At 30.8% G+C, this 20,980-nt stretch overlaps 3 protein-coding genes across 9 annotated transcripts; 1 reads left to right on the top strand and 2 right to left on the bottom strand.

Annotated features, from left to right (window-relative positions):
- Positions 1-2,006: 2,006 nt before the first annotated feature.
- Positions 2,007-8,139, bottom strand: LOC106784297 (F-box only protein 28). Of its 4 annotated transcripts, none has more exons than XM_014743677.1 (6): positions 6,920-8,139; positions 4,953-5,227; positions 4,622-4,870; positions 4,349-4,544; positions 3,875-4,251; positions 2,007-3,684 (listed from the first exon to the last, which is right to left on the bottom strand). In XM_014743677.1, the coding sequence occupies exons 2-6, from the start codon at positions 5,202-5,204 to the stop codon at positions 3,286-3,288; spliced, it is 1,473 nt and encodes a 490-aa protein (XP_014599163.1). In that variant the 5' UTR covers positions 5,205-5,227; positions 6,920-8,139; the 3' UTR covers positions 2,007-3,285. The 4 variants fall into 4 exon arrangements, with proteins under 4 accessions (XP_014599163.1, XP_014599166.1, XP_014599165.1 ...); XM_014743680.1 differs by having other exon boundaries at positions 3,887-4,251; positions 6,920-8,138; XM_014743679.1 differs by lacking the exon at positions 6,920-8,139 and adding an exon at positions 6,142-6,234 and having other exon boundaries at positions 3,286-3,684.
- LOC106784298 (carbonic anhydrase 2-like) lies at positions 6,390-18,862 on the top strand. 4 transcript variants are annotated; one of them, XM_014743684.1, is made up of 7 exons: positions 11,381-11,773; positions 11,868-11,933; positions 16,594-16,638; positions 16,808-16,969; positions 17,548-17,798; positions 17,903-18,139; positions 18,223-18,862. In XM_014743684.1, exons 2-7 carry the CDS (start codon positions 11,888-11,890, stop codon positions 18,424-18,426), a joined length of 945 nt encoding a protein of 314 aa, XP_014599170.1. In that variant the 5' UTR covers positions 11,381-11,773; positions 11,868-11,887; the 3' UTR covers positions 18,427-18,862. The 4 variants fall into 4 exon arrangements, with proteins under 4 accessions (XP_014599168.1, XP_014599170.1, XP_014599169.1 ...); XM_014743682.1 differs by lacking the exons at positions 11,381-11,773; positions 11,868-11,933 and adding an exon at positions 6,390-6,513; XM_014743683.1 differs by lacking the exon at positions 11,381-11,773 and having other exon boundaries at positions 11,801-11,933.
- On the bottom strand, positions 18,688-20,019 carry LOC106784301 (coiled-coil domain-containing protein 12). Its single transcript, XM_014743686.1, has 3 exons — positions 19,863-20,019; positions 19,635-19,773; positions 18,688-19,289 (listed from the first exon to the last, which is right to left on the bottom strand). Exons 1-3 carry the CDS (start codon positions 19,988-19,990, stop codon positions 19,095-19,097), a joined length of 462 nt encoding a protein of 153 aa, XP_014599172.1. The 5' UTR covers positions 19,991-20,019; the 3' UTR covers positions 18,688-19,094.
- Between the last annotated feature and the right edge of the window lie 961 nt (positions 20,020-20,980).

Consider the following 20,980-nt stretch of genomic DNA (forward strand, 5'->3'; position numbering starts at 1 on the left):
TCTCTCTCTCTCTCTCTCTCTCTCTCTCTCTCTCTGTCTCTGTCTCTATCAATTATTATATTTTATTATTACATTAAAGTTTAAACTAAAATGCTCCAAGTGACATGCACTTTTGGCGAGCAGCCCACTCATATGTATGTATATATATATGTATATATATATATATGTAATTATATACATATACATGTCTATCCAGGCAAGTGCATATACATGCATATATGCATATACATATCTATATATATATATATATATATATATAGATATATATATACACATAAATTCATAATGAAGTATTATTTACTTATTATCATTATGTGTATTTTTTTTGTTTTTTATTTATTTATTTATTTTATTTATCTTTATTACTAGAATCATGAATAACTCACAATATGTCTAACTACAGTTCTTTGAGATTAATTGGATGATCGGTGCAAATAAGACGATTAACTTGTTTCCTACGAAATCCTGTTTATCATCGAGCATCGCACAGGGTAAAACGTCAGACATTGAAAACCGATTTTCCATATAATTAATTATGAACAAATGACAATTTGAATTTACGTTCACCCCCGACATTTAAATAATTTTTTTTTTATATATGTAATCCTTTCTGTTTTTTTTTTCTTCTTGATTTCTCTCTCTTTCTCTACCATTCTTTGTTTTTTCAAAGCTTTTATGCTTTTAATAACAACGACATTGTTTTGATATTATTGACAATTGTTGCATTTGTAAATTTGTAAGGGTAACTCTTCTCGATGCCCATTCATTTTGTTGTTTGTATTGTTGCTATTAATTGTTTGTATTTTTCTTCTATAAATAATTGTTCCTATAAATAATTACCTAGCTTTATTAATATTGCAATACCACGCCGTCTCTTAGCAGATTAACAAATCGCATCACCATTTGTGCGACGACGTTCTTTCTATCTCTCTATCTCTTTCTCTCTTTCTCTCTTTCTCTCTCTCTCTCTCTCTCTCTCTATGTTGTGAGAAAATAATATATATATATATATATATATATATATATATATTTATATATATGTATGTATGTATGTATATATAACACATTATTTTGTTTAAATTATCTAACGTCTCGTTCTGACGTTTCTTTCCTCATTTTCTATTTTCTCCTTTCTCTATTTTTTCTTTTATTAAGGGTCAGATGCCAACAAAAATATATTCGTTCGAGTTTTAAACGATTTTTGTTTTGACTTTTACCCCCTTTGATTATTATCCTGCGATACGTTTATTCGGAGGTTAAAAGTATTCATGTAACGAAATGGATATCTACTGACGAGGGGTAACCGCGGAAAATTAATAAGAAAAAAAAAAAAGGAAAGGAAAGGTTTATTAATTAATCCGAATAAATTATTTCAATAAGTAATTTTTTCCTATGTTCAATATTTATATATTTCTAATTTTTCGTATCCGTTTGACTCCTAACCAAACGTTTATTTTTTACGTGAAATGAACAAATTCGTTCATTTATCTATTTCAAAAGTTCGAAGGATCACCGTACGAAGAAAGAAAAAAAAAAATAATAATAATATATAAAATAAAATAATGAAATTAAAAATAAAAAAATATAAAAGAAATTGAATGCGCTACAAATATTTTTTACGAAACCATTCACGAATTTTGTGTATTTTGTATATATATGAGCCATTCATTTGTCAAATCAATTAGCTCCACAAAAAAAAAAAACAAAATACAAAGAATTAATTAATATACACCGTAGTATTATTTATTCATTGCACGGCTACTAAGACTAATTATTAAGATTTATTTGAAATATTAAAAGTGTTTGATATTGATCGAGTACTTCAATAATAAATGTTTACAAACATTTTTAAAGTGGAGTTAATTGCTTTAACCTGTGAACGGCTTACTTGTATTTACTTTTTTGATACTTACCAAGCAATTTTTTGAGAGATTTAGTTTCCTAATTATGATTCTATATTTTCATATTCATTTTTTTTGTTCTGTCTTATTTCTTTTTTTTCTCTCTCTCTCTCTCTCTCTTTCTCTCCCTCTTCCTCCTCTCACTCTTTTATTATTTTACTTCGTATAAAAATCCTACAAACTCGATGATATTCACCATATTTTTTGTTGCGCAAGAAAAAGACTATAATTTAATTATATTAATATATAGATATATACTGTTAACCACTGGCGATATCTCGATAGCCATGCACAACGTGAAATTTCTATTCCAGAATTACAACTAAGTGTTGTTAACAATCATTTTATACAAGCATTCTCTTCCTTTCCTTTTTTTTCTTCTTCTTCTTTCATTTTATACAATTTCAATACCAAACACCATCCCATCACGTCAGTTAGAATATTTTTTTTTTTTAAATGACGATTTTCACGAAAAATATTGGGATGAAGTGTTTAGTTTATAGACTACGGAAAAACATATTATTTATTATTATAATTATATTATTATATCACGTTAAAAACAAGATACGAACTTGGTGCCCGCTCGTTACTTGTCCAAGGAAAACAGAAGGTAAATCTCGTTTGTTGATCTTTCGAAATTCTACAATTCCAACAATGTTTAACAATCTATGCCCGTACCAACGGAAGATTTACAGGCTTTAATCAATCAAGGAGTAACGTTGTTTTATTTGTGGATTGTTAAAAAATTACGTGAACAATGTCAAGAATTAAGAAAATAAACAAATAATTCTTAGAGCCGACAAACAAAATGTCCAATGCCTTCCGTAATCCTCGGATATATCATGTGTGTGGCGATAATGATATAATAGAGAATACTCTAAGAAGTCTTCGAAAGAAAATTGGAGAGATAGACATTGCGTTACGAGAAATGTCGGAAATAATGTACTACCATTTAGAATATATGCAGGTATCACACGTTGTGATTGCAAGAGCATGTAGCGTCCGTTTTTTTAGAATAAATAAATTTTAAACTAACTGCATCGATCATCACACAACCTCTTCCCCCGCTTACATCCGTAGTAAGGATTCAAAAAGAATATAATTGAACTATAGAAATTTCGAAAAGAGGGGTTCGTTGCATGCGAAGCGCGCGTCGTGGGACGATCGGGAAAGAATTTTGTACTTTTCTAAGATCATCCAACACCTGCCTGTGTGTGTGTGTGTGTGGTGTGTGTGTCTCCGTGTATCTTCGTAACAGAACTTGCCATTGATGCGATTATTCGTCATACAGAGAATAAAGAAAAATAATAATGAAATATACCTTCTTCTTGGAAAACCGATCAGAGATATAAGAATAGATATTTGTACCATGATCAGAATCAATTTATAGCTTTGAGCGTTTAGCCTGACGAGACTTGGCAGTACGACGTGGTTTTTTCGTAGCGTCGCTCGGTATTTCATCCACACTAGATTTTCGTTTTAAGGAATCCGGTGTTATAATAGGTTCTTTAGGAGGTGCCATTTCAGCAGGTTCCGAGAGCACCGCAGGCGATGGTGATTGCGTAACCGTTGCTGATGGTACAACTTCCGTGGGACTGTGTTCATCTGCTATTGGGATGAAATCCAATCCTTCTCCAAATGCCTCTGGCATTACCTCTTGATTGACTAAAGCTTGCAGATCTTCAGTCGGTACAGGCATAGATTGACCACAATTACCGCAAACGGATATCGCAGGTGACTTAGACCGCCAATATTGAAGTTCCGTCTTACATTTATTTAACTCCTACAACATTTCAATTGACATTTTTAATAATATAGTTTTATATTTTTTTCTATACGAGTATGCCTAGTTTCAATCGATCAATCGATTTTCTTTTCTGTTGTTTTTTTTTCAAAATCGATTATTTAAATGTTACAAATTAAACGGATCTATTTTTCTTTCTTTCTCTCTCTCTCTTGTATACTAAATATACCTGGGTAAATACCTGTAGGAGCGTACTAAACTTGCGAGATGTCTCTTCGTTCTTTTTGTCATTGTCGTCGAGACGCGTAGCATATTCAACAATTTGTTTCTGTTGCTCAGCTATTTTTGCCTTACAACTCCTTAAATCCCTGCGCATCAACGTCAATTGACTGTTGTATCTTTTCATTCCTTGTTTTATTTTACGAATCCGTTTCCGTAATACCATGTTTGATTGGGGAGGTGAAATATTCGTTTCTAAGAGAGCAGGATCTTCGGAAGAATGCGGAGGAGAACCTTCTTCTCCGCTACCACTTCCTGCTTTACTGCTTCCAACACTCAGAGGTGCGGAATCCAGGCACATAAACGGTTTACTAACATTACTAGCTGCTGCAATATTCATATACGAAATTTAAATTAAATTATTGAAGTAATCAGACATAGCAATATTAAATTTAATAAATATAAATAATTATTTATTACTCACAAGGGAATGTCCCTGCTAAATCCAGAAAATCAGCTCCAAAGTATGGAATTTCCGGTAGCATTGGCTCGATACGTTCTTTAAAATATTCCATGGCCATAGTACTTAAGTCAAATAATTCATCTGTGACTTTGTAAGGTCGTGCTAATTTTGGAGTAACCTTTATATAATGTAATATACGAAAAACTTCATCCAAAATCTGTCAAGATTAAAATGAAAACGTTAATGAGTGAATGTTATATCCTTTTAAGAGTCTAAAGTTTTTATTCGATTTACCTCTCCAGGAAAAAAGCAACAATGTTTTCTCTCTATGTGTTTACCAAAACACATTTGAAGTAAAGTAAGTCGCATATGTAATGTTTCTACAATATCCGATTCACATGCTAATGGATGATTGCGACGTGCTGATTCACGTCTAGGCATTTGAGCTTTAATCGATTGAAAACGGGTCAACATTTGTGCTTGCAGCTTTTGAAATGCTGAATTAAGAATGTTTCCGCAGACACGGTCCATTTGATGGGAAACCTGTAAAATGAGAAACGAGTGATTTAATTCTGACAAGAGCAAGTTAACGTAGAAGATAAAAAACATATTTAATCTGACTTACTGGACGTAAGTGTGCTACAGTGTTATAGCTCAAATAACTAAATATCTTCTCAATGATTTCCACCGGTAAATCAAAAAGGCTTAAGTTGCAGATCGGAGGAAGAGTAACTGTAGGAGATGCACTGGAAGGTCCCGCAGGGAGGGAAGCCTGATGCTTTCTCAACGGACTAACTTCCCTGATGTCGTTAACAGTGCCTCCTCCGTTGTGTGCACCCATGCTACTAGATTGACGCGTCGACACCATTTTCTTCATGTACAGCCGATACTACGCCAAACCTGAAAATAAATACAAAATGAATGATAATGCGCAGATAAATGATTAGAGAAAATTCCATTAAAAATAAATCCTAATTGTGATCACTCACTAAAAAATCAAATAAAATCTAAATGTCAACATACACATATCACATATATACTTTAACAATCAGAACATTTATATAGAAATAAACGCAATAAGATATTTTTCGGGTTAAAAAAAAAAAATAAAACGAAGAATATAATCGATAAATAAAACGCAATTGAATCACCAATTATACTAATAGAAAGAATAATTATATATACGCGGCCGCGTAAAACAATTCTTTTGTCCCTTTAAATATTCATAACAGTCGTTAATGTATAATGAACAAAAACACTTTGAGGAAGAGGAAAAGAAAAATGAAAAGATAGATAAATAGATAAATAGATAAACGACGAATAGCACTAACGAGTGGAATCCTTTTTGAGACACGCAGATGACGAAAGAGCAATATCGTATTTCAAGGAGGAAGAGCTTGAAATCGGAAAGCCATTAAAAACTCGTAGATGTCTGAGGAAACGATAACGTGTCCAAAGCTTGAGAATTAAAGCACCATGGAATAATGTTAATAGGTAAGGAGCTTTAGAAACAAAAGATCGGCCTGTTGGAGATCGATTTGTTAGAATCGAATTGAACGTATTAACGATACACATTTTTGGCAAGTCCATCATCTCTTTTCGCAACGATTTCGAACAAATTAACGAAATTAATCACGAAATTAACTAACTGAAAATAAATGGAAGGATGAAAATGAGATAAAGAAAGAAAAGAAACTAAATGTCAACACTCGATAGACGATTTGTATCCTCTCGTAATGATCATCAAGGACAATAAATATTCAGAGAAAAATAAGTGTTGAAGGATTGAGAGAGGGAGGATGAGAAAGAGATACCTGGAGTATCGGCTTCGTGAGCCGAACTCGAGCCGTAGTCGACTATGAATTTTTCTTCACGTGTGTGAGAAAGAGTGAGAGAGAAACAGAGTGAAAGAAAGAGAAAAAAAGAGAAAGAAAGAGAGAGAGAGAGAGTTTACAACGATCAACAGGAGGAAAAGCACGATAAGGATGACGAAAGCATGTGCCGGGTGAAAAATCGTCTCTAACTAATATGAATCGTGTCTCTTTCTTTCTATCTCTCGACGATGATGCTCGTTGTTGTCGTGATCGTCGTCGTCGTCGTCGTCGTCGTCGTCGTTGTAGGTAATAGTAGTAGTAGTGTAGTTGTGATGGTGGTATGTAATAGTGTAGTAATAAATAATAGTAGAAGTAATAATAATAGTAGTGTAATATTAGTAGTAATAGTAGTAGTAGTATTAGCTGTCGTTGTCAGATAGAGGAAAAATATAGAAGAAAGAGGTTTCAGAGGTTGATCGTGGTGTGCGATGTCGTTACACGCAGTAGCAGCCACGACGAAACAACGCGGAGCCCGAGGGAAACAAATAGAGGGAAACCGGGTGATCGTGCGCAATCGATGCTCCCATGACTATCTATCTTTTGCATCTACATCGACTCTCTCTTTCTCTCCCTCTCTCTCTCTTGCTCTCTTACTCTTTTGAATAAGAGATTCGTATATTAATCACGACCGAATCCAACAATAATCGATCGTTCGATGAACGCAAGAAGAACTCGATGATGAAAGAATTTGATTGAATCGAAGGAAAAAGCTGCATACCGCAGTGATATACGATGAAAGCCCTATCACTGTATCCGCGTTGGCGTTCTCAGCGACATTTTGACGGAGATCCTTTCCTTCTCTCTTCGCTCTTCCGCTGCTGCTGTCGTTCTCGCTTCGTTCCACTGGCGAAGCTTGCCGCCTCCCTTCCTCTTGACAAAACTGTTTCTCTCTCTACCGACCCTACCCCCCCTAACCTCGCTCGCTCGCACTCTCTCTTTCTTTCTTTCTCTCTCTCTCTCTCTCTCTCGCTTTTACTCTTTTGCTATTGCTATCTCGTTTTATATCTCACCACTCAATGTGTATATATTCTCACTACTCACTCACTCACTCATACTCACGCTGCTGCTGCTCTAACGCTCATGCTCATTCTATCTCTTTCTCTCTCGTTCTAGCTATTTTACCATCTCCTGCACTCGTCAAACTCGTCGTCGTCGTCGTCAATGTGTCGTCTCTCTTTCGTATATACGTTTGTCTTTTTCTTTCGTTAACTCGCATTTTCCCTCTCTTTTTCTTCGTCGATGTTGTACCGATTAAGGGGTGTTTACCACACGCACATACCACACCCGGAAAAAAGCCCGCGCATTTGACAAGAAACCGTCTTTCTCTTTCTCTCTTTTCCCCCCACTCTATCGCTACCAATTCCCCCCCTCAACATCATCATCCTTTCCTTATTCCACCGTTTTTTCTCTTTCTCACTCGCGTACGCACACTCTCTATTTTTCTCTCTCTCATACACTCACTCGCTCTGCTTTTACCTATGCAGCCGAGTATGTACCTATATGTATAAATATACATATATATATATAGTTTTCTCTCCTTCTATTTCTTTGTTTTGTATTTTTTTCTTCGTCCCTCTCCTTCAAGAATACGTCATCGGATGTTACTAGCCACAACTTTGTTGTACCCAAATTGTATTGTCCGATTTCCTGGTCTCTTTAAATATTCCATATACGATAAATCAAAAGTAATAGGTGGCAATACGACGAGAATCGTTCTTCTAACCTCAAAAGCAAACCGCAAAACGGCGATATCACCACAAAGAATAGTGACCTAAGATTGTATCGTTGGACAATCACAACACTATACCAAACAACACACGTACTTGTACGCATGTAATTCTCTAAAACATTATCGTTTATTATTCCAAATATACAACACTATCTGACACACACGTGCGAACGCGCCCGCACTATCTCCCTGCTCTGTCATTGGTTCCTCGTGAAAATGGCGCGACGATTTTTAACTGACAGACAAGTTTGAATCTCGTCGAACAGATGGCGTCAAAATTTGAACGTTCTGTAACGACTCAAACATTTAACCAGATGGTGTGACAACTTGTCACTAGAAAATTCTTTAATCATATAATAAATTAAAAAGCGATGATATACGTATATCTAATTCAAATTCAAATCCACTAATCGATTTTTGTAGGGATACATGGATCATCAAGTTATTTTATTATTTATTCTATCTTTCGAGTGATTGTAATACTTAAATGTAAATGATAGAGTATATACTTGATTTTTAATAATTTCCCTTTTCCTTTCTTTCAATTTTGTGATTTAATCTTCATATCCATCCATACTTCTATATACATTAGAAATAATTTGAAATAAGATTCACCTATCGTAATGATCAATACACACATACATATATATTATATATCATATTGATCTTTTCTAGGAATAAAATAGATTACGAAGAAGATAAATGGGAATGCAATAAAGCATTTTTAGTTGATTTCATTATCGCTCTGGTATATATGACAGATATTAATGTATCATTGGCTGTGGTAGGCATTGGGGTAAATAATGTGATGTATTATTTCGAGATAATTCTGAATGTGAGATATGGTAGGATTACTCGAATAGAATTTGGCGGAAATGAATGAATATAATCTAGCGCAAAATCAGAATACGATGTTACGACGATACACGTGTGTTTGTTAATTAAGTCGAGTATATTATCCTCATTTATAATTGACTAAACTTTGTCAGTTGTGCAACAGGTTCGTATGTTATAACTGTTCATTAGTTTCTTCCTCTGTACTTAAACATGATTCTCGATAATTGTTCTGCGATTATATCATCTTTGTACATGTATGCTATAAACAATTTACAAATATAATTGATGATTTTTCAATAGATTTGTAAAAAAAAAAAAAAAAAATTAAAACCAGATATGAACGAGTTTTTTCTTCAAAATAAAACGAGGTTCTTTTTTTTTACTATTATTTAGAAAAGAGATTAGTTTTTATAAATAATTCGACGACGTTTCGTCAACAAATTTATCATCCAGTAAACTGATTTTAAGTACTGCAATCTACTTTGATAAGGGAATAATCGAAGGTATTACATAGAATCATACATACAACAATTACAATTCTTCTCCTCTGACAATCTCGAAAATGAAAAATATTCTAAAATTCTTACATTTATATTTCTTGGTATTATTTATTTTTTCTTTTATTTTTTTGAAATATTCGGCTTATCTACAAACATCGACGCATTTTTTTCAAATTAAATAAATTTCGTTATCGGACGGGTACGAAATCAATGTAAAAAAAGAAAAAAGAAAAAACCTTACGATGTTTCGACACTTTCTGTAAATACAGAAGTTAATCATGATTCGATTAAAAAAGGTATACTTTGAAACATCGTGTAAGAAGTTAAACGACTTCAATAAATTAACGTTGCTATGAAATGCGATATCATTTAAAGAAGTTTCATGAAATATGAATCGATGATCGATGGAGTCTCGTATATAGAATATATTGATACCCATATATAGAAATATATTGTATTAATGTATTTAATCATTATTAACGATTTTATATTATAACAAGAGATTATGTATTTAATGTAATATATTTAAATATATACGGGATGTTTGATATAAATTTGTATATTTAATTTTGAATTATTCGTTATTCACAAATAAAAATGTTACAAGAAGAATTTATTTTATTTGAGAGAGTGGGGGGTCGTCTCGTAGTGGTCACTAATCTTATCTAGATGGATATACATTTAAAATTTCAAGGTGACCTTTATTTTTTTTTTTAGATTATTAAACGTTTATTTTGTTACGTGACGATTTAATCAACCTAAATATTTTGGTCTCTTTCAAGATCATTTAATGTAAGATATTTTACTCTAATTCAAATAATCTTCACACATTGGACATCCAGAAAATGTTTTTTATTTTTTAAATTTGAGAGAATGACTGCAACATTATCTGCTGTTAAAGGCACATATCCTCTTTTTCTGAACAAAAATAATAAATCATATGATTAGTATGATTTAGATTCATGTTTACAATCGAATCAACGTGATCTTTCGTTAAACCAAATTTGAAGGAAATTCAACATATGTAAGTAAATTTTAAACTTCAATAAATGACCCTGATATATGAGTTTGAAAGACCCCAACGTATTAGAGAAAAAGAAACATATACACATATATTTTTTTTGAAATAGAAAAAATTCTTCGTTTTCGTTTCTAAATATTATGAATACTATTCGATAATAATATCTTCGTAACTTTTGAACATTTATTCATACGAAATAACATATATATATATATATATATATTATATTAATATATTTCTTTTTAAATGATGCTAAATCATAAGTATTCCCATTCGAATATATACATATCATCAATGTTATATTCGTACGTTCTCACGTGTACTGTCAACGTGTTTATTCATAACGATTAATTAATAACGATTGTAATCACTATTACGTTCTAAAATATAAATATTCATGCATGCAATATAAAAATGATTTCATCCTTGTATGAAAAAAAGAACAAACAAAAATGAAAGAAAGCAAGAAAAGAAATATAATTCGTTCACTTCGATATATATTTGTTGCTACAAAGAATCTTTTTCAAAATCATATATATCAGTCTTTCAAAATCTACATATATATATAAATAAATTATTATCAGGATATATTCGTACGACGTATTTACTTAAAGCTAACAAGTTATACGGTTAATCAATTGAAAATCAATCACGTGATTGAATCGAGCGGCATATTTAAAAAATTTCTATCCCAAATAATACGACCAGAGAATAAACTGAACTTTGTCTTTCTTCGAGTGCAATGTTCCCTCCTTCGCAATCTTACGAATGAAACCGAGGATGATGTCCTTGAAAGAAAGGAAGCAAGAAAGCAAGAAAGAAAGAAAGAAAGAAAAAGAAGGGAAAAAAAAAGAAAAAAAGAGAAAAAAGTAAAGACAAAAACCAGTTCTAAACTCTCGAAGAATATTTGCGTTCGAATGTGACGTTAGGGCCCAACGGAAACAAGTATGCTAAATGAGTACGAACAGTTCGGTAAGAAGGTTTATTATCGACTTATATACGAACACGATAAAATGCAAAGTATACGTTAGAAAATGATAATACGAATTTTATGAATTCAGGTAGAGAAGAGAGGAGTTTGACCTCGAAATAAAAGCAAGAATCTTTGCCGTTTGATTGAAATCGTTTGAAAATTGTACGATTTTATTGTAACGTTGATTCTTTAGGGTCTTTTTCTGCTTCTTCTTCTTTCTCCCCTTTTTCTTCTTCTACTTCTTTGTTCTCGTCATCGTCATCATTGTCGTCGTCGTCGTCGTCGTCATCGTCATCGTCATCGTTGAACAACCTCTTTCAGACGCGCCACAACGTGAACTAGAAGTGGTAGAAGTCTTATTTAACATGGTCGAAGAGCCGGCCAGTGTTCAGTCGACTGTCGACCGTATATTAGACTTATTCTCATTCTCTTTCTATCACGTTATTATATATATCCCTTTTGTTCTCCAATATTTTTGTTCAATCTTTCATAAAGAGAAAGTAGTCGGAGAGGTATTAGAAAAATATATATATATATATATATATATAAATATTCGTCTAGTGATCAATTAAAATAAATTTTTATTCGATGGTGTGTCAATCTAAGAAATTTTCTTGCGAAACATCATGATGATCCTTTGGACGATACCTATTGGACTTTTTTTTTTAAATAGTGAGTATTCTAATCCTCTCTTTCTCTCTCTCTCTCTCTCTCTCTCTCTCTTACTTTCATATGGATTATTATCCTTTTTATCCTTCGTTTATCCAAGAAAATCGAAAGATTTAATCGTAAATGTTCGTTAAGATTTTATTTATCGATCAAAGATATGAAAAAGAAAAAAAAAAAAAGAAACAAACTTAAGAGATAAATCTAAATTATATATCAAACAGTGCGTTTAACTTTTATCGAATCTATCGACGTGAAATACATATTATAAGATAATAATAGATAAGTATTCGATCGGATTATATAAGAATCGATGTGATCGTGCCAATTAATTCGATGAATTTTTCGTTTAATACCTTCTTCGTACCTTTTTATGTACCTTTGTGGTATTAACCTCGACGTTTTAAATTTAATTTTGATCGGTCAAAATAAATGATTTGAACCTTTGTTCTCTTTTTTTTTTTTTATTTTTCCACGATCTAAGAATAATTGGAATTTTAATTAAATATCACATTCTTTTACATTAATCACGTACATTTACAAAAGTATCTGCTCACTTGCTTCCGTATGAATAATAAACTGATAAACGTTTACTAGTCATCGATGATACTTAAAAGGCACCCATGTGTAAGATTTTATTCGTATCTTCCCGAGAGTTAGAAAATAAAATAGGAAATACTTAATTAATCGTTCAACATCCATCTACGTTCTGATTAATTGCCATATGACGCGACATTTTTATTTCTCATTAGAAGAGCTTGCGTCAGATCTTTATCACCTATCTTACATTTCGTGACACTCCTTTTCTTTTTCTTTTTGGGGGTACAATTGTTTCTTTTTTCTTTTCTCATTTCTTTTTATAATTATTATATTTTAATTCTTCTTCAATATATCGCTCTTAATAAAAAAATATAATTATTCCAAACACTGTTCGTTAATAATATTATATTATACATTAGAATTGTTTTTTACAATTAATAATAATAAATTGATATTAAAAATATTCAATTTTAGTTTTATCTTAATATGACCTAATACTAATATATATATATATATAAATAATTACACAGAGAATAATTTTCTTGATGATATTATATTATATTTTATATATTCAATTTGGTTGTATATAATTATTAATAATAGTAATCAAAGTTAAAACATATTAAATTTAATGTTTCTTCCTTTGACACGATTTAATACAAAGATATATAATTATGAAGAACCGTTGGTCGTTCTAATACGTGAACGTATTTGTATGGTACGCGAAGGAACGTTAATTTCATCATTGTACGGTAATACGAAAGTATACTCCTTTGTAAACTTTGAAACAGAAACGTGTTAATAAAAATTAGAATACCGACGATGATTCTACAAGTAAATCGGTGAAACCTCATAATTGCAAGAAACTCGAATGATTTTTCCTATCAATTAAACAAACGAATGAATTCCCATCGATGTATTTTTCCGTACTGATACGACGATATATGATGAAGATTTTTTTTTTTCATCGAATGACACTCGAACGATTATTATAATAAATAATGATAAGGGATTACAAATGTTTGACTCACAAAGAGGAAAAAAGGAAAAAGAAAAATTAACCATAGATATTACGACGCTTTAGGAGAAAATAGAACGGTGATGTCATTATCTCGAATATCATAATAATCATTTGAATATAATTAAAAAAAAAAAAAAAAAGAAGATGGGTAATAAACGTACACGCGTGATATACGTATCGATTTGAATTTAATTTATAGTAATACAAAATTAGATAAAATAAAAAGAAAAGAGAGAAAAAAAAAAAAGAAAACAAACAAATGCATAGATTTAAAATCTAATTTTATGCATTTATTTTAAATATACGTTTGAAATTAAAAATGCGTTTTTTAAACAGGAAGATAAGAAAACGTAACGACACAACATAGACGCATAAAACGTACGTATAGAGAGACTGGAATTAAATTTATATATATATATAATAAATAAATAAATAAGCTCGAAGATTAAAAATATATAATTAGATCACTTTTCTCTGTAATAAACCTTGAAATTGAAAATAATAAGATACTAATTTCTTTCGCAAAACTCTGTTATCGGACACCGTACATCCTGTATCTTGTTCCTAATCGGACTAAACATGAAATTGGAGCTTCTTCGATGATATTACGTACGTTTTTACGAATTCGTATAGAACGTCGTCATTGTCGATGAGATATAATATTTTTAATTGTCGCGGATAATCGAAGTAACAATCTTTTCCTTTAGTTATTTAGCAGACTATTTAACGAAATAACAAACTACGGCGTGTTGATAAAATATAATCAACTTGACATAAGTATTGTTAAACGAAAACAAAAAAAAAGGAAAAAAAGAAAAATTAAATAAATAAATTAAAAAGAATTGCATTAGCCTAAATTGCATTAGCATCGAAATCGCATCTTTCTTTTTACCATAGAAATTAGTATAAATTAACTTTCAAGGAGAGTTCGCGCGCGAAAACCGGCGTTGAAAGGTGCAACGAAAAAAGAAAGGATTAAGTCTCGTTGCACTTTCTACGTACCGTAACGAAGACGACGACGACGACGACAACGACGACGCGTGCATAGAATATAATATAAAACACGTGTGTTATAAGTATATTTGCGTGCAAGTATTTATTATATGTAGATGTCGAAAGTTATGTCATTAGAATGATAAGATCTTAACGATCACAATGTTCGATTTTAATATTCAATTAACGCTTGAATTACGCGCGAAATATTGAAAATGACAACTTTTTAGCGACTCATGCACTTTTTGTTTCTTGTTTTTTTTTTACGTATAATCTTTAGTTGCGCAATTACATGTAATGCGTATAATATATGTGTACTTCAAAATTCATATATTCTCTTTATTTTTCTCGTACGTTCATAGACGTATAGAATTGCTACAAAGAACATTTACTTCTATTGTATTGAGTAAATGATTTAAACAAATGGACACGTTTTCATTGCACAAACTACTAACCCAATTTTTTTTATCGTTACGCAGAATAACATTTAGTTTATTTTTATGATATAAGAAAATAATATAAAAGTTAGTTTGCAAAAGTTTGCGTATATATATGTACGAGCTACGATCATGCATTTTTCAGATGCATCACAATGTCACGAACGTGAGATTGTAGAAAAGGGAAAGAGTAATATTTCAGGGTCTTACGACATCGATCGGTTAAAGATTCATCGTTTATTTAACGATATTTGATCGTCCTCTTCGGAACTATTATAGATCCATTAAATATATTAAATTATTATCAAAGATTATTAATACGTTATAAAATAAACGGTGATGCACTTGTGTGTTCTTTTTTCTTTTATTTTTTATATAATGGAAGGATATCCGGAGTATGTCCTTGGCATACTAAATCTTAGAAGAACGAAGGAGTTCTAATAATTGAAAAATCAAAATTGCAAATAACGTAAACGTAAATGTGAACGACTATTACGTGACTGAAATTTCTTCTAATCTTCGAAATCTTATACTTTAAATCTACTTTTAGATCTAACGAGCATGAATTAACATTTGATCCGATGATTTCTTCTTCTACCAAGGATTATTTTTTTGTAACTCTGACTAACAATTGCTATAATCGAATTTCTTCTCGCCCACATGTCGTACACGTGTATTATATACAAGAAACCCCTAAACCTACGATAAAATGCTATCATCCATTCTTCGGGAGATATCTTTAGACAGAAAAAACTATTAACGTTAATTAATTGGATACATTAATTCGTGATCTTCTCATTGTTTGCTTAATTGTTGAGAAGTTTCTTTCAAGGCTTTCCTCCATAAATTTTCATCATTATTATTTCATTATTATTATTATTATTATTATTATTAATATTTCATGCATTAACATAGTTAATCCATTTAATATAGAAAATTTTCCTATAACATTTTTGATAAATCTGTTATAAATCTTGTAAATCTTAATTTACGAATCTCACGAATTGAAAAATTAAATGATCAATTATGAAGATTAAATTGGTATACAATAAGAATAAAATAAAAAATCTGTTTCCAACTGTTAGAAAGCAATTTCATTGAATAGTAATGCATACGAAATTCAAACGATCGAGAGAAATATTTCTCTATCGAGATTGAGAAAATCGATTTGAAACTATTTGATTATTACGGACACGGATGTATTTACATCCACGTTATAATTTTCTCCACAATTTCAAGGATCTAAGAAAAATCATTGATATTAGACGATCATTTATGATTCACGACGATAAGTTTTCACCATGGATAAGCAGGGGGGCAAGCAGGCAGGCATCGGTACTACAATATACTTGACTCGTTTGCACGCTTCACCGATCGTGAGAATACAATGACCCAGAGCTATCCGTTTTTTGTTGAATGTATAACAGTTTTAAAGAAAACCTTGGTGCTTTATACAAAAGTGAACGAGTTGGTTGTGTTGTTAGTGCTTTCGACCGAGAATATTTCTTTTTTCTCTTATACTTTCTTTTGATCTTCTATATGTGTAACGTAGCAGCGAAAGGCTGTGTTATATCTCCCTTCCCTCCTCTTCCTCCTCCTCCTCTTCATGTAAATATATACTCCGTATTTCTAACAAATCATCGTTTTCTAACTAAAACATTCGTTTCACTTTCAGAATTCTCTTATGGAGCTCAAGACTTTAGTTACGACGGAATTCACGGTACATAGTATTCTTTTATCTATTTTCTCTCCTTACTTCATTTATTATTTCTTTACTTTTATTTGGAAGATATATTGTATACTTTTAGAATAATTGAAAGTTGTTGATTGGATAGTGAATTCGTTTATATTACATTTCTTTTCTTTTTTTTTTTTTTTTTTTACTTCAGGCCCGTCGCATTGGGCCGATGATTATCAGTCCTGCGTTGGGAAACATCAATCACCCATTAACATAGATGAACACAATGTACAAAATATCATCTTCCCTCCATTGGTTTTTCAAAGATTGAACGTTCCTCGTACTTCTTTCATAACAAACAATGGACATACCGGTGAGTTATTTAAGAATCTATTTAAAATTATTTGATCACATATATATATTTCGTTCACATAAAAATAAAATATATCTTATCAGTGTTAGTAAGAAAATAACGCGAATTAAAGAACTTACTCTTTATGAATAAAATAAAAAAAAGAATATAAAGAAATAAAAATAGCGTAAAAGATATTTCGTGATTATTTCGACGTGATATCAAAGTTTTTTTTAGTTTAAATTAAATTATATATTAAATGACCTACATTTAGTGAAAAGATAATGTGACCACATATTAGACATGAATTAATTCATCATTTACGACATCGATTAACTCAACTTAACAAAAAATAGATATTGGAATATTATTATTAATCTTATTATTCGTTTACTTTATTATTGAGATTTCATTTTCCTATGATAAAAGATTCTCTTCGAAAACGATTGTATCGCGTTGCACGTAATATACATATACATATATATATATATATATATATATATATTTGTAATCACGGAAATTCCTATTTTTAATCTACAATATGTGGAAGAATATATCAACTTGCGCAATAAAATAATAATCTGATCTTACTCAATCAGTGATGATCCAGACTAACAACAAATCAGACTCAGCTCTGGTTTCCGGTGGTCCTCTTGGTAAGAACACTTACGTTTTCGAACAACTTCATTTTCATTGGGGTGAGAACGATTTGAAAGGATCGGAAGATTACATCAATAATCATACGTTTGCTATGGAACTCCATGCTGTCTTCTATAAGCAGGAATACAATTCGATGGCTGCTGCGGTCAACCATTCGGACGGACTTGCTGTTTTTGCATATTTCTACGAGGTAAGAATGCTTTGCTTTAAGTATTTCAATTGTATGTATGTGCCAATGGATTATGTCATTGAACTGACCGAAATATAATTGATTTTATAATTTTTTTTATATAGGCAGACGATAAAGAGAATCCAACTTACAATGCTATAGTTGAAGCATTATCAGATGTGGAGATGGTTAATAGCAAACATGAACTCGAAGAGCCACTGCTGTTAGAACACCTATTGCAACCGAATAATTCTACTATAGCTAACTATTTTACGTATAATGGCTCCTTGACTACTCCACCTTGTTTTGAAGTAGTTACGTGGATCGATTTTAAAGATCCTCAATTGTTATCCCACGAACAGGTATATTGATTTCTTTATAGATATTTTTTTTCTTTAAGGAAGGAATATATCGTCTTGACAATATTACATAATTATAATTTCAGTTGGCTGCATTTCGTAATCTTCGTACATCCGAGGGAAAAAAATTAACACATAATTTTCGGCCGGTACAACCATTGTTCGATCGACTGGTTTATCATAACATTTTAGAAAATAAAGATAATTCACAGAACGGTCAACTTTCTATTCATAATAAAGTAACTATGTTGATTATCTTTTTCGTCTCAATGCTTCTAATAACTATTTGAAGACGAAAAAATACGTATTCTAGTCAAGCGTATAATAATCGCACTTCTACGGTTTTACAGAGAAGATTATTTTATAAACTTACGATTGTGTATACATAAATTATTTTATGCGCGATAAATATTTTGTTATCATTTAAATGCAACGTGTGATTCATAATACATACGTTTTTATTATTCTGACAACATATTTTTTGTTTATAGCGTCATTTAAATATCTATCAATTATGAATAATCTGTATGCTTTTATATTTTCATCTTTTCTTGTACCCAGCATCTATATTTGATAACAATTTCATTTACAAAAAACAAATTACAATTCTGAATTCATAGCACTACATCTCTTCATAATTTAAATACAATGATAATACTGTAGATGTAAGTATTTATGTAATAAATTAAAAAACAGTAAAGTAAAAAACACTAAGTTAATCTTAAACAATTATATTTCTTTTTTACTTCATCATGTATTCATCATATCCTAACTTTTTATAACTTTAATAAATATCCTTAAGATTGAATAATACTTAAAGTATATAATTAACTAGTAACTTTCATATGTGTGAAAACTGTATTAAGATAAAGAACACATTAACAGTTTACCATTTGATCGTTCGTGGAATAATTTCTTTGATACAGTATAAAGAGAAAATAAATTATATATTTCACTGTCAAGTTTTATTGTCATCATCATCTTTTCCTACCATATTTACAATTGAGGCTAAATCGTGTTGACCTTGTTTAAGGCGTTCTCTGATTAATTCAGCAATTGCTTTTTGAGTTCTCCTTTCTAATTTTTCTAATTTCTTAGAAACATCTCTCTTTAAATCCCAATCTGGCTTACGTGGAGCCAAATTACTTATATCCTGCCGAACAATGAAATGTAACTGTTATATAACGTTAAATATATATAAAAGTAATCGTCTTGAAGTATATATTATTCTTATGCATAATACTGTAACATATATCTATACTTTGTTTTAAGCTAGAAAATAGTTAGTCGATCAAAAATAAGTGAATAATAATAAGATTATAGCAATGAGAGAACCTTTTACAATTTCTTCGATAATAATTTTATATATATATACATATATATCGCATATATATTTAATTTGTTTTAAGCTAGTAAATAATTAGTTGATCATATTTTTATATAATTTGTTACCGGCGATAAGCGAATAATAACAAATGTATAGCAATAAATTACTTACAAGTTCTTCGATAACAACTTTAGATTTCGCAGCACTCAACTGATCTTGAACTTCGGATTCCACATCGCCTGGTTTTGCATTTTCCAATACTTTTTCTTTGAGACTTTCATCTTGTGGTTTGTAACTTCGAAATTTTGGCCTAAGAACAACACATGTATGTAAACGAAAGTAAAAGTGAGGTTAGGTTAGGAAAATTCGCGCAAGTAAGAATAAAATGTAATAACTCACATTGGTAATTTGCTGGGAGAATCAGCTTTAGTATCTTTGCCTTCCTCATTCTTTTTTTTAAGCGCTTGCAAGCGTTCTTTTCGTTTTAAAGCTTCTTCCACTAACGAGCCTACTTTGTCTTCGGACATGTTTGTTACTTGGCGCTACGTTAGATGTCACTTTCGGCGAGTATCGAAACGTGGTATCGAATACTATCGATTTAAATTTAAATGACTGCGGGGTATAACTATTCGAGTTGATTGTTCTATATTGAAATCATGTACTTTAATTTTTATAATAATTATTACTGACTTTTTACACATACAGATTGATACAGAAAACAGAGCAGAGGTTAATTGAATACAATTTCTTAAATGATTATCATAAATCTGATCATAGTAAAAGATATTCAAATTATAAATTTTCAAACACGATATTCTCAAAAACGAAATCATATTCCTTTCTTTCGATTTATTTTTTATATTATAATCAGATCTCTCCCAGTTGTACCACCCGTTTGTATATAATACTTTTTTGATAATTAAATAAAATTTAGCATGCTAAATATCAATACATCTTATAGATACTTTTGTGAAACGAATTAGTTTATTAACATTCTTACAATAACTCGTACAAATTGGCGTCAGATAAATTATAAGCGATAATCGTCAATTATATCTATTATTATAATAATTTTTATTATTATTATTATTATTATTATTATTATTATTATTATTATTATTATTACATTACATTAATATATCATTACTATTATTAACTATATATTATCTAACGTCATACGCGAGTATTTTAAGAAGTCAAATTTAAACAAACTTGAGAAATTCAAACGAAAAATATTTTTACTTCGATTAAAAAGAAATTTCATATATTAGCAAATATGAAAAGAAAAATGATGTCCTCAAAAAAAAAGATATTATCCGAGGATGATTCTTCAATGAGAATTCGCCGATTAGCTCGCAGAGAGAAATCACGAATCTATGCCATACGTTTGTGAAATTGAGGACATGAGCGTATATACACGTTCCTCGGTTGCGAGCGTGCGCGCGCGCGCACTCGCTAAAGTATCTCTTCTCTTATATATCCATGCTCTTCCTTGCCGGTATTGTGCGACGTATATC

This window comes from Polistes canadensis, unplaced genomic scaffold, assembly GCF_001313835.1.
Source record: "Polistes canadensis isolate GaletaPanama2010 unplaced genomic scaffold, ASM131383v1 scaffold_33, whole genome shotgun sequence".
NCBI lineage: Eukaryota > Metazoa > Arthropoda > Insecta > Hymenoptera > Vespidae > Polistes > Polistes canadensis.